The sequence below is a fragment of the Salvia hispanica genome, chromosome 2 (assembly GCF_023119035.1).
Source record: "Salvia hispanica cultivar TCC Black 2014 chromosome 2, UniMelb_Shisp_WGS_1.0, whole genome shotgun sequence".
NCBI lineage: Eukaryota > Viridiplantae > Streptophyta > Magnoliopsida > Lamiales > Lamiaceae > Salvia > Salvia hispanica.
The window spans coordinates 20845281-20858858 of record NC_062966.1 but is presented as its reverse complement, the minus strand read 5'-3'; the positions used below and the strand labels follow the sequence as shown (position 1 = coordinate 20858858).

Below are 13578 nucleotides of genomic sequence, written 5' to 3'. Positions count from 1 at the left end.
GAAGAAAAAAAGGAAAAAAGAAAAAAAATAAAGGAAAACAAAAAAAAGCGCCGTTGCCGGGGATCGAACCCGGGTCACCCGCGTGACAGGCGGGAATACTTACCACTATACTACAACGACTTCGTTTTAAATAAAAAAAACTGAATTTGTAATTTAGTAAATCTGGTTTATTCTCTTTATTTCTTACTTGTTTGCTTAAAATTGTAATATAACAAATCTTAATTTTGAGAAAATTCATGTTCATGTTATAATTATGCACCTGCTTCTCGCTCAACCAATTTAAAAATACTAAAATTAACCAAGTAAATGTAATTGTGATACATACTCCCACCGTCCCACAAGAATACAGGGTACATTCCTTTTTTTAGTTTGTCCCACAAGAATATGCACTTTCTAAATTTGGAAATTTTTTCTCTCTAATGAGGTGCGACTCATTCTCCACTACTTTTTCTTTATACATTTCTTTTACTTTACCAAATTGTACATTAAAATTTGTGCTCAATCAAAAGTGCATATTATGTGGGATGGAGGGAGTAGTTCCTAATATTATAATTTTAATTATATTTACCTATTATATTGATTTTAAGTATGATTTATAATTTTAAATTATTTTAAAAAATTAATTAATATTTAATAAAATTATATAGTACTATGTTCCATTAAATACCTGAATATGTAAAAATCTTAAAATTGGGAAGAATCTTATTTTTAGAATTTTTCGCAGATTGATTAAAAATCAAAACATAATGCAATGTCCAAATATGAATTAGTATTATATAATTATGCATTATTATTAGATACTACTCCACTAAATAAAGATTTACGAGTAGGGGTGTACATAAAAAATAATTCAAATTAGAATCTTTACATCCTTCCAACTATATGTCGCCACGTGACATATATAAGCGCAACAAAACAACATTATCAAGCAACAAACTTAGTGGATGACTTAAATGAGCGGATTGCGTAAAAGACTGTTTATATTGCATTAAATGCAATTTTTTTTTGCATTTTAGGTCATGATGCAAAAATAAATTGCATTTAATGCAACATAAACAGTCTTTTATGCAATCCGAGGTAATTCTTATGTGTCATCATTTCTTGCTTAATATCATTATTATGTTGCTTATACATGCCACGTGGCAGCATGTGATTTGAAGGATGTCGTGACTTTAAAGGTGAAAAGACACTAGTGCTTCCCTTATATACTCCACAATTAGTTGTGCACATTATATATATAGTAATTATTGTTATATTATTTTTTAACAATTTTCACGAAAATGAATAGACAAGTAGACGAAAATTCAGCTGAAATAATTTTTGAAAAGCAGAAAATTTTTAGATATACGCTCCATACTAAATAAGCATTGAGTTCATTCAAATCATACGTCAAAACAACATATCAAAAGAAAATAGATTAACAATTCCTATAATATCTAATTTGGCACTAAATGCACGCAAACAAGATCTTCTTTTCCAGGAACAAGTGGAATACATTCTCCTCCATATTTTGCATATCCCGATTTAACACAATGATCATTGCAATCTGGATAGTTTGAGCATGGTCCTTGAAGAACCTTTGTTACTTCGTCACGTGTCTCTGAAAATTATAACAAAAAGAAAGTCAGTTTAATAGATCAAACATTTACATATAAAAATGATTAGTTAAAATAAATAAAGAAAAGATATATAAACACACTTGCCTGCAGATACAAGCTTGAGAGCAAAGACATGCAAATGAGTCCAACAAAAACAGCCATCATGATGCTAGAACCTCTTTCCGATTCCATTTTCTAGAAATTTAATTTTGAAATTGGCAGAGAAAATTTGTTTGAAATTGATGGAGAAAATTTGCTACTAGTTTTGCCTTTTATAACATTTTTTTTGGGTATAAATTATGCCATGATATTTCACACTTAAATGCAATTTCTTGTTATAATGGACATTTATTACTTTGATATTTAAGATTATTTGTCATGCCTAAACTGCATGCGTGTCTCATTTATTGTCCAATGGCTTTTAATATTAGTATATATATAAAAAAAAAAAAAAAAGAGTAATTGACATAATCCTTTTATGCCATAATACTTTTTACTTTTAATTTCTGTAATAATACTTATTTTCTATTTATTCACTAATGCTAATAGATAAATAAAAAACTAGCAATCAATTTCTTAACAATAGATAAAACAATTAACAATATGTCTAATTCATCACTTCTCAGTTCTCACTCGTCACAGAGCAGCGACAAGATTAGTTGTTTTGATCATAAAATTACTTGACTCAAAATACATAAACTTGATCTTCCACACCCCCCCAATATGTTTATTATATTTTTTGAAATTGTGCCTAAAAAATATTACAAAGTCGAATTCAGAACAATAAACCACCACACTATTAGTAATGAATTTTGGAAAAATATTTTACCAATTTTTACTGATAAATACGTACAAACACTTTATTATTCAAACTATTTATTGTCCATTAAAACAATAACAAGTAAAATCAACATTCACAATATTCTGAATTAATTTAAAAATAAAATCATATTGAGCTTATGAATAATTTCATAGGCCGAGAATAAGAAATCATATAAAAAACAGTTGAATACGTTTATTTGAAAAAAAGTAGTACTTGTTAAAAATAAAAGTCATAAGAACTAATGTCAAGAACCATAGAAAACCACAAACTTGACACCAGATCTTCACATATACTATTAATAATGTTGCAATAAAACTTGGCATTAGTTATTATAGTCTACAGACAAGCAAAAGGACAATCTCAATCCTATCCTTCTTCACAACCAATCAAAATATAAGTTTATGCAGCATTACATTCTTCACCAGTTGAAGCTGATGGACTCCAAATTAGATCACTCTTGCACACTTATCTCCACACCAGGTGCATCTTCATGATGTTGTAGTGCTGATACATATTCACTTGAAAATGTAGTTCCAGTTTCCTCCGCATTTACTACAATCTGCGTAGGTTCGGATGGATATTCTGGAATCTTCAAATGCTCAACATCAGCTTCCAACATTTCCAAAACTTTATTCATGGATGGACGGGCATCTGGACTCATCTGTATACACCACAACGCAACTATTGTGATTTTACGAACAAGTTTGGTAATGGCGGGATTATCTTCATTTCCATCAACTTGAATATCTTTGCCCTCCTTAAAGCAATCATATATCCAATACGGAAAATACTGGCTGGAACTACCATTGTTCCTTGTCAAATCTCTCTTTAAGCTCACCATTTCCATAAGCAACATCCCATAACTATACACATCAGCTTTATAAGAGACTACACCAATACTTCTGTTGATCAATTCAGGAGCAACATACCCAATGGTTCCTCTAGGAGCAGTCATTGTCACCGCATTTTTATCCCTGGAGCATAACTTTGCTAGCCCGAAATCGGATATTTTGGGAATGAAGTTATCATCGAGGAGTATGTTATGAGGCTTGATGTCAAAATGAAGAATCTGGATGTCGCACCCTCGATGCAAATACTCAACTCCTCGAGCTATTCCAACTGCAATATCAAACTTGGTATCCCAATTTAAGGTATTCATTTTATCTCGATTCAAAAGGTATTTATCAAGAGAACCATTGGACATGAAATCAAAGATGAGAGCACGCTTGGAGCCTTGTGCACAATATCCGATTAGTTTTACTACATTCACATGGTGTATCCTTCCAATAGTAGCTATTTCATTCATGAAGTCTTTCCCATTTTTACTGGATTTTCCCAGCAATTTAACCGCTGCGTCATGCCCACTTCGAAGTTTTCCTTTGTAGACACATCCATAGCCTCCTTCACCTAGTTTTTCTCGAAAACCTCTTGTCATCCTTTTTATATCAGAATATGAATATCTGATTGGCGAGAGTTTGTTATCACTTTGGAGGTAGGATTCTATTGTGTTGTATGCGGATTGATGCCTTTTTCGAAATTTGCATATTAAAAGCCACAATGCCAAAGGAAAAATCGTAACCCTTGATGACACGATGATGAAGTCTGTCGTGTCATAAGATGATCAGATAATTAACAAAATATATCATTAAATACATACTCATTCTTCCACAATATTGGCAAAAGCAACAGCTATTCGTATGACTTAAAAATGAATTTATTTACTGAGATTTGTATTTCCTTCATCTTATATGGCGTATTCCTTTCCTATATGTTCAATTTAAGCAAGATGTTTTCTTTTTTTTTACTAATAATTAACTTAATTATTTCTCCGACTATATCATCTTATTTCTTATTTTAGTCTTTATTTAGTGGAGTAGTACTTTTTTCTTTTTCTTATTCTCTTTTCAACTTCCTTCTTCATCTTACTTTGCTATTTATAATTTAATTTATTAAACACCACTATCTAAATTCATATGCCAAAATAGTGAGTATAAGGTAAATATGTCTTTCAATCTTAAATTATACTCCTACTAAATACTCTTTCCATTTTGTTAACTGAATCATTTTTTTTCAGCACGAAGCTTAAGAAGAAATATGTAATGTGTTAAGTGGAGGAAGAATGAAGTATGAATATAATAAAATACTACATAAGAGATAAAGAGAGGTATGAGACTTGTCAAAAATAGAAATGACTCAATTATTTTGAAACGTTACAAAATAGAAAAACAACTTAATTATTAAGGAATGGAAAAAGTACTTGGTTCCAATTCTTGTGCTTAATGAAACATCTTAGGGCTTCTTTGTATGACGGAATAGAATAAGGAGGAAACAGAATGGAGATGAAAATGGAATGGGGATTTCATTCTATTCTTATGCGTGGTGAATATACGGATTACAAATGGAATGGAATTGTGTAGTGTGAGCAAATTATGTGTAGTGTGTGCAATGTGTGTCGTGTATAGTGTGCATAGTGTGTGTAGTGTGGATTTTTATTAATAATTAAAAATTCTAAAAAATAACTTATTAGAAAATTATTAAATTGAATGATATTGAATTTAAATATAACATGGTGGGAATACAATCCTAATATAATTATGTTTTATAATTTTGTTAAATCTAAAATAGAAAGAAAAGAATGAAATGTAATGGAATGATCATTTCTTAGCTAAATGAAAGGAATGACTATTCTCACGTGGAATGGAATGATGATTATTAAGGAATAAAAATATCAATCAAATGAATGAAGGAATGAACACATTCTTATTCCATTTGGAATCACCATTCTACCACATGGAATAGTCATTCCATCCATTTTGCTAAGTAATGGTCATTCCATTCCATTTCATTCTCTTTCCTTGTTATTTTAGATTTTAACAAAATTATAAAATATATTTAAATTCAATATAACTCAATTGAATAATTTTTTAAATTTTTATGATAAAATTAAAATTTTAGAATTTTTAATTATTAAAATTATTTTCACTACACACACTTTACACATTATGCACCTTGTACATACACATTGCACAGATTACACATAATTTATCTACACTATACAATCTCATTTCATTTGTATTTTTTAGTGGCCTCTTGGTATGATGGAATAGAATGAGGAAGGAATGGAATGGAGATGGAAATTGAATGGACGTGGGAATGGAATTGTTAATTATGGAGCCTAAAATATCTCCTACCATATTTAGGATTTGTTTCCTTGAAGTATATTTCCTTGTGATAGATTTATTCCATAGAATATATTTCCTTATGGAATATGTTTCCTAGTTTGACTAGAATTAGAGCTCTCTATTTTGTTTATAACTAGAGGTGCCCCCTCATTGTAAAATCATCCTGAAATTATATAGTGAAATCCTTGGCTTGGCATCGCCCCCAAACGTAGATACACTTTCGTTGTGTTCATTCTCCTTTATATTCGTGATTGTCTGTGTTTATTTCCCAACAACTGGTGTCTAGAGCCTAAGGTTTAAGAGGCAGAAATCATGATGGGGATCGACGGGAAGATTGCTGTAGAGAAGTTCGACGGATCTGATTTCGGATTTTGGAAGATGTAGATTGAGGATTACCTGTACGGTAAAGATTTGTGGAAACCTTTAAAAACCAAACCCGAAAAGATGGAACAGGAGGAGTGGGAGATACTGGACAGGAAAACGATGAGCGCGATTAGGCTATCGCTGTCCAAGGATGTAGCGTATCACACGACTGCAGCAAAGTCGACGAAGGAGATGATGAAGATCTTGGAGGATATATATCAGAAACCATCAATGGCAAACAAGGTACATCTGATTAGACGATTGTTTAATTTTAGAATGCAAGAGGGAAAGCAGGTGCAACAACATCTCAACGAGTTCAACATGATTACTTCGCAACTGAACTTGGTTGATTTAAAATTCGCTGATGAAATTCGTGCCCTAATTTTGCTATTGTCCATGTCTGAGAGTTGGGCTGGCACAGTGACAGCAGTTACTGCTGCAGAGACAAACCTGACAGTTGACAGAGTAAGAGATCTGATGATTGGTGAGGAAGTTTGCTGGAAAGAATCAAGATCTTCTACTTCTGGTTCAGTATTGAGTACAGAACAGAGAGGTAGATCGTAGGGAAGGCAAAATCGTGGAAGATCAAAATCCAGAGGAAGGAGCCAATCCAAGAAGGATCTGGATCAAGTTAAATGCTGGAATTGTGATGAGTTTGGGCATTTTAGAAATCAATGTGAAGCACGGAAGAAGTATAAGAATAAGTATCAGAAGGACAAGAAGACAGCAAACGCTACCATGTCTGATGACGAAGGCGAGTGATAAGGCTAATTTCATGAATTGGTTATAGGGGTAAAATCTGTAGTTTCTTGAGTCTAACAAGGTTTTGTAAGCCAGGTGTAGAGAAAAATGTCAGATCCAGGAAGAAAGAAGAAGATTGCCCGGAGAAGGAGTCTGGTAGAGAAAGTGAGCAGAAAGAAGAAAATTCACCAGACAGACAGAGGAGAATTCTAGACGAAGGGAAGAATGGAGAATTCAAGGAAGGATCTAGAAGCTCAACTCCATCCTTATAAATAAGAGCACGCGACACGCATAAGATATACACTTATTAGCTCTGAGCTCATTTTCTCACACTCTACCCACACATCAAGGGGTACCAAATTTGGGGGGTCGGTTCGCAGTTTGATAATCGGAGTGCACCACCGTCTCTACGCGAGGCGAAGATACAATTTTAAGTTTTCTATTTTTAATTTCCGCTTCTGAATTTCCCAAGTCTTCGCTGTTCGAAGCTCGGCCTTATTTTGTTGAATCTCTGTTGAATTTGCACCTATTTAGCTATGGAAATCTATGTTATGTTTTCGTTTCATGTCTACGTTGCTTGCTGTTTTACTTTGGACGCTTTTCACACTTGATCTGAGTTGTTTGAGTTGAATGGTGTTGAATTGTGGTTGATCGGGTGAAACTTGGTTGGATCGTTGTAATCGGAGATGGGAATGGTTGTTGTCTGTTGTGGATGGCTTGGATCCGGAGCGGATGAAGCGTCCGATGCCTAGATCTGTTATATCCTTGCATGGTTTTGATGTTTAGTTCTGTTTTCTCATTTACCTCGTCTAAGTAGTAGTAGATTTGTTCAATTTCCTAGTATTATATGACATTTCGTGGCGACTTCACTCGAAAGGTATGGGTTTATTTTGTGAAGAGTAAATCCGATCGTTTGTTCTTTCGGGAGGTGAAGCCTTGTTTGAAAGCTGGCTAGGCTAAAGGTGAAGTGTGGAGTAGACAATGGAAGAGAATATGAACTTGCAAAGTTCCAAGGAGTTTTGCGCCGAGAATGGAATTCGCATGGAGAAGACTTTGAAAGGAACTCCATTGATGGAGATCGCGAGCGGCAGAGCCGAACGTTGAATGGTGAACAAAGACATGAGGTTGAAAAGTGGTTGCCAAAGAATTTTTGAGGCTGAATCTGGTCAACCAGCTGCATTCTACTGGTAATAGAGTCCATCGGTTCGTTGGAGTTTCGGATCGTTTGGGCGGGGAAAGAGGTGATCTATTTGCTGCATTATCTTTGGTTGTCATTAACCCTTATGTGTTAGTTACATTTGAAGAGAAGTAAGTTGGATGCTTAATCTGTTAAGTGTCTAGTTCATTGGTTATGGAGCGATGAGATCGGTTATAGACTGGGATGACGGGGTGGTAAGGTTATTCATGTAAGTAGAGAGATAATACGTTTCCAATGAACATGTATTATACAAGGATAGATTGGAGGCATCGAGTTTTGCGGTCCCGAGCTGAAGTAGTCGAGCTAGACATCTCAAGCCAGTGGGAACAGGAGAGTGAAATCTTTGGTGTGAAAAATGTCCAAGCACTCCATCACCATTGTCCATTTGCCCTAAACGAGACTAGAGAGCGACGTGCACCTGATAGATGCTAAGCCCTCTAATTTCTATTTGTACAACTATTTGATGTTGGTGAACCCAAGTGTTATGCGGCGAAGCGGGGAAAAAGGCCAACTGATAAACGAAGGTAGAAAATTTCATGGATGATGAGTTTGCCTCTCTTCCTCACAAAGATACAGCATGGGAGCTTATGGAGCTTCCTAAAGGGAAAAAGGCATTTGCACATTGCAAGTGGGTCCTATTGAATCAAGGTGAAGGCGTGTTGGCAAAGCGCCCTGAGGCTAGGTGGTTGTCAAGGGATTTGATCAATGATATGGTATTGATTATACGGATGTGTTCACTCCTGTTGTGAAACTAACTATTAGTTTAATGTTGAGTATGGTAGTTGCGGAAATCTATTGTTACATCGGATGGTCTTAAAGATGGCATTCCTTCATGGTGATTTGGAGGATGAGTTCATGGTATTTGTGAGGATTTATGTAGTAAAAGGAAAGAGGAAATGCTTGTGCAAGTTGAAGAAGAGCTTGTATGGTTTAATGACTCCAAAGCGGTGGTACGAAGTTTGATGGATTCATGATGGAGATTGACTATAAAAGATGCTACGGCAACAATTGTTGTTACTACAAGAGGTTTGACAAGAACATCTTATCCTTTGTTATTATATGTTGATGATATGTTGATCGCATGAAGTGATCAAAGGAGATGGATAAATTTGAAAGAAGGCAGTGTCCACGAACGATTCTCCTTAGATACTTGAAAGGTACTACATAAAGGGTCTTATGTTTCAATGGCAAGAATGTCGAGCTGGCAGATTTGGCGTCCAATGATCTTGATGGGAGAAGAAGCACAACCGGGTATGTATTTACTTATGGTGGTACTACTATTTCATGGACTTCTAAGTACGAAGGCATTTAGCACATCTACAACGAAATTTGAGTATGTAGCTGCGACGAAGGCAAGCAAAGAGATGGTGGTTGCGAGAGTTTCTTAGATGAACTTGGGAAAGAGAACAAGAGTAACATACTTTCTGCAGGTGACAGCAGAGATTATTTTCTTGGCAAAGAATCAGTACGTTCATTCTAGGACAAAGCATGTTGAGTTAGTATCATTACATTCGACACTTATTGTGGTGAAAATCACGCAGCTTGAGAAGATACTTGGAAGTGAGAATCCAACGAGACATGTTTACTAAGGTGAGTGACCTTAGAAATTGAAGCTATGCATAGCTTCAATTGTATGAGCGAAGGTTAGGCGATGCCTAGCGGATCGAGGATGAGATCCGAGGATATGGTTGTTTAGGAGTTGTTAGTCTCCAAGTGGGAGATTGTTAATTATGAAACTAAAATATCTCTTTACCATATTTAGGATTTGTTTCCTTGAAGTATATTTTGTGATGATTTATTAAATGAAGATATTTCGCTTATGGAATATGTTTCCTAGTTTGACCAGAATTGTAACCTTATTTTGCTTATAAATAGATGTGCGCCGTTTGTAAAATCCTTGCGAAATTATATAGTGAAATCCTAGAAACGCCCTTAAGCCCCAGGCCGTAGATACACTTTGTATGTTGGGTAAACAGTGTTGTTTTACATTCTATTTATATTAAGTGATTCTTTGTGTTTATTTCCCAGAACACCATTCCATTCACTTATCTTCCTGCAGTAACCACAAAGGAATACAAAAGGAATGGAATTGTTCTACTTGATTGATTCCATTCCCCTATGTTTGATAACTACAAATTAGTATAGAAATGGAATGGGGTGGAATAAAATAGGAAAAATTTAATGGATTCAAAAAAAAGAAGCAATACACGTTTCCCACACCACACGCAAAAATTTTTTCCCAACATTTACAACCACATTTAACACACTACACATTTAATACACTAAAATTTTAAAATTTAAAAACCACACTTCTGCAAAACCCCAAAACCACACACAAAAAAACCTTTTACTCACATTTCACACCCCCTTACACACCACAATTTACACACTACAAACACTTCCCCATTTCAAAATTTGCATTTTTTTTTTTTTTCGGCTTTTAGATTTCTTTTAGCCCCAAACCCGCCCCCGAAAAACAAAAATTTAAAAAAGTTTAACCGATTAAAACCGCGAACTAAATTTGAAATTTTAGTTTGTGGGTTGTGTGTAGTATCCATTCGTTTCAAGAAGAAGTCATTTCTTTTTGCGCCTCATTTTAAAAAAATAATTATAAATATTTTTTGGGGAAAAAAGAAACTTAATATGACCCAAAATATTTGACAAAAATATTTTTAAATAAATTTTTTTTTATAGAATCAACATATTAATTATTCATATTTCATTTCATTCCATTCTTATATTATTCGTAGTTACCAAGCTTAGGAATGAAATCAATCAAGGAATAACAATTCCATTCCATTTGTAAAGCTTACATTCACCAAGCACAAGAATGGAATGGAATTGTCATTCCATTCCCACCTTCATTCCATTCCCTCCTCATTCCATTCCATCATACCAAGCATGGCCTTAGTCCTTACATTCTCCAAGCACAAGAATGGAATGAAATCTCCATTCCATTCCCATCCTCATTACATTTTCATCTCCGTTCTATTCCATCCTTATTCAGTTCCATCATACCAAGAAAAGTGGGAACAATTTAACTAAGAATTGATCAAGAGTATTCAATATATAAAACATAAATTAAGAGCATACCGATGATGATTAGCGGGTTAGATAGCAAGGCCGCTGAAAGCACACCGAGTACACATGTAAGCAAACAAATGAAACAATAAATATAGTAGAAATATAGTACTGTATAAAATATACATGCTGGATTTACATTCCCTCATTCTACGTTCAATTGATCAAAAAAGTGTCAACCGATCTTGTCGCCATGGAACAATTAAGAAAAAATGTTATTATGATGATTTTTCCGATAATTTGTCCAATGATAACTTGAAATAGTAACTAGTTAGTAAATACGAAATTAAGAGCGCACCAACGTATAGAGGTTTAGCTGGTAGAAGGCCGGCGGCCAACGTAAGAAACACTGACGCTATAACAAAAACCAGTATTAATACAGCACAGAATCCACAGATGGTGAATAGAGGTGGGCTCACAGCTGAACACAGCAAACCTGCAAATTATGTTTTTCAAAAGCCTGAGTTTTTTTTTTTTTTGTCTTGGTTGCTATCATAATTAAAATTGAAACACACATATGTAATGAAGAGCTTACACAGAAAGACCACAAGCCATGCGATAAGCCCTCCAGATCCTAGAGTAGTTGTGAGGAGAGTCAGGACCATTTTCCAGCATTAGTACTAATATACATACCGTATATATATGATCAGTTACAATGGCATTTTTTCATACTTACCCAGAATCATAATAAATCTTTTGGAGATTACATAAACAGGGTTGACGGTGAATTCAAATCCATACAAGAGGGCCTCATGGATTTCCGAAAGCGAAACATTGCTCAAATTCTTGAAATCCCCGAATGTCATCACCATTACACCTGCTTTACATGTGTGTGGCATTTCTGAGACCTTCATGCGCCCGACCTTGACATAAGCATATGTATGATGATGGGATGAATTAGAGCCACAGTGAGCAGTGATATCAGTGAAAATAAGGGAAGAATTGCTCAAGCGGTTCGGACAGCTTATGAAGTTAATAGGGAAAGGTTTATCATTATTATACGGATCGGTAGGATAAACCGGGATTAGGTCAGGATTGGCATAAGGATAAGGATAGGTGAAGTTGTGTGTGTATGGGGAATAGGTGGGGAACGAGCACATGTTGTCTTTGTTTATGCTAGCATCGACCAGCCTGATGGTGGAGTTGTTGAACAAAAAGTGTTTGCTGTAGTTGATTGCTTTGACATAGTATTTGTGAGAGTTAAGGGAAAGGGAGGTCACATTATTTTCACATGCTAATTCGAATCTTGGATTACCGCACTTCTTGGGGTCGCCCTTGAGACGGAAAGGGTAGCCGATATTGTGAAGGTTGCCGCAAGAAGAAGGGGTGCATTTGGCATCACTAGATTCAAACAAACTATGGAGAGGGAGGATCATCATGAAGAGGGTGAGGAGGATGAGGTTTTGAGAATGAGTTGTGATCATGGATATACTGAATTAATGAATTGTTGGTGATGAAATAAACCATGTGCAATCCAATATATATACTTGGATGAGATAAGCTGGAGCATGTTTTGGGTGGACATGATTTAGTCTTAAAAGTTAAAACCAAACGCCAAGCAAGTCATTATACAACCTTCATTACCACACACGTCAATGTTTTACTCTTATGAATTTTGATAATGCCTATAAACTCATTTTGAATGTATTTAAATTCGGCTATAACCGAACCGACAGAATAAATAATGTGTATGTCGCGTCGCGCATACTTTCCAATATTCATGTAGCTAGGCTGCCAATTTTTGGCACCCGACACGAATTCGCACGAAATTAATGGGTTTGGGTCAAAGTTTATTGGGTGTGTATCCTTTCGGGTCGACCCGTTAAGAACACGAAAATTTCGTGTCAGATTCGTGTCATCCGTTAAAAAATAATATTATAATAGTATTATTAATTTTTAGTATTTTAAAAATGATATTTTTTTATTGGATTTTGTTGCTATGAATCTATTGTGTTATTTTTTATCATATTAAATTGTGTAATCAAATTTTGGGTTTTTAATTAGACTAGTCAAGAACAGTTGTTATCAGGTCCTGTTATTATCGTATCATATCGTGTACGTGTTGTTCTCGTGTCGTGTTGACCTAAGGTGGTTCGTGTCGGGTTTATGCCGTGTGCGGATTTGAGGTTAGCAGGTCGGGTTCGTGTTCGGATTTGGGGTTTTCTTAATAGGTCGTGTTAATATTTGTCCTTATATATTGGTTCGTGTCGTTAAAAAGTTGACCCGATAATGATTCAACACACACAATTTACCACCCTTACATGTAGGCATGTAGCTAGTCTATTAAAATATCAACGACCATTGGTATTGGCTTCTTTTGATGCACTCATAAATTCCCTCTCAATATATGCATATAGCTACAGTCTTGATTCCTTTCCCCACAGATATAATCTTAATCTAAACAAATTCACTGTATTTCATCCTTATAAAAAGTTTTTCCTTTTGTGAAAAAAGAAATAGTTTAGCTGCCTAATATTCTACATTTCCAGTATATTATAGAAGATGGGTAGTGACATAGTATATCTCAAAGCACCTAAAAACTCTAGAAACTCGATGGAACTAAGAATTTATTCCTTTTGTAAAGTGAAATGA

At 34.8% G+C, this 13578-nt stretch overlaps 1 protein-coding gene and 1 non-coding gene across 2 annotated transcripts; both read right to left on the bottom strand.

The window, feature by feature from the left end:
• Positions 1-48: 48 nt before the first annotated feature.
• Positions 49-120, bottom strand: TRNAD-GUC. The gene has a single exon. It is a non-coding gene; the product is annotated as a tRNA-Asp (tRNA).
• Positions 121-2677: 2557 nt separating this feature from the next.
• Positions 2678-12393, bottom strand: LOC125208183 (LEAF RUST 10 DISEASE-RESISTANCE LOCUS RECEPTOR-LIKE PROTEIN KINASE-like 2.4). Its single transcript, XM_048107764.1, has 5 exons — positions 11663-12393; positions 11522-11560; positions 11285-11422; positions 10999-11031; positions 2678-4023 (listed from the first exon to the last, which is right to left on the bottom strand). The coding sequence occupies exons 1-5, from the start codon at positions 12363-12365 to the stop codon at positions 2873-2875; spliced, it is 2064 nt and encodes a 687-aa protein (XP_047963721.1). The 5' UTR covers positions 12366-12393; the 3' UTR covers positions 2678-2872.
• Positions 12394-13578: the final 1185 nt, after the last annotated feature.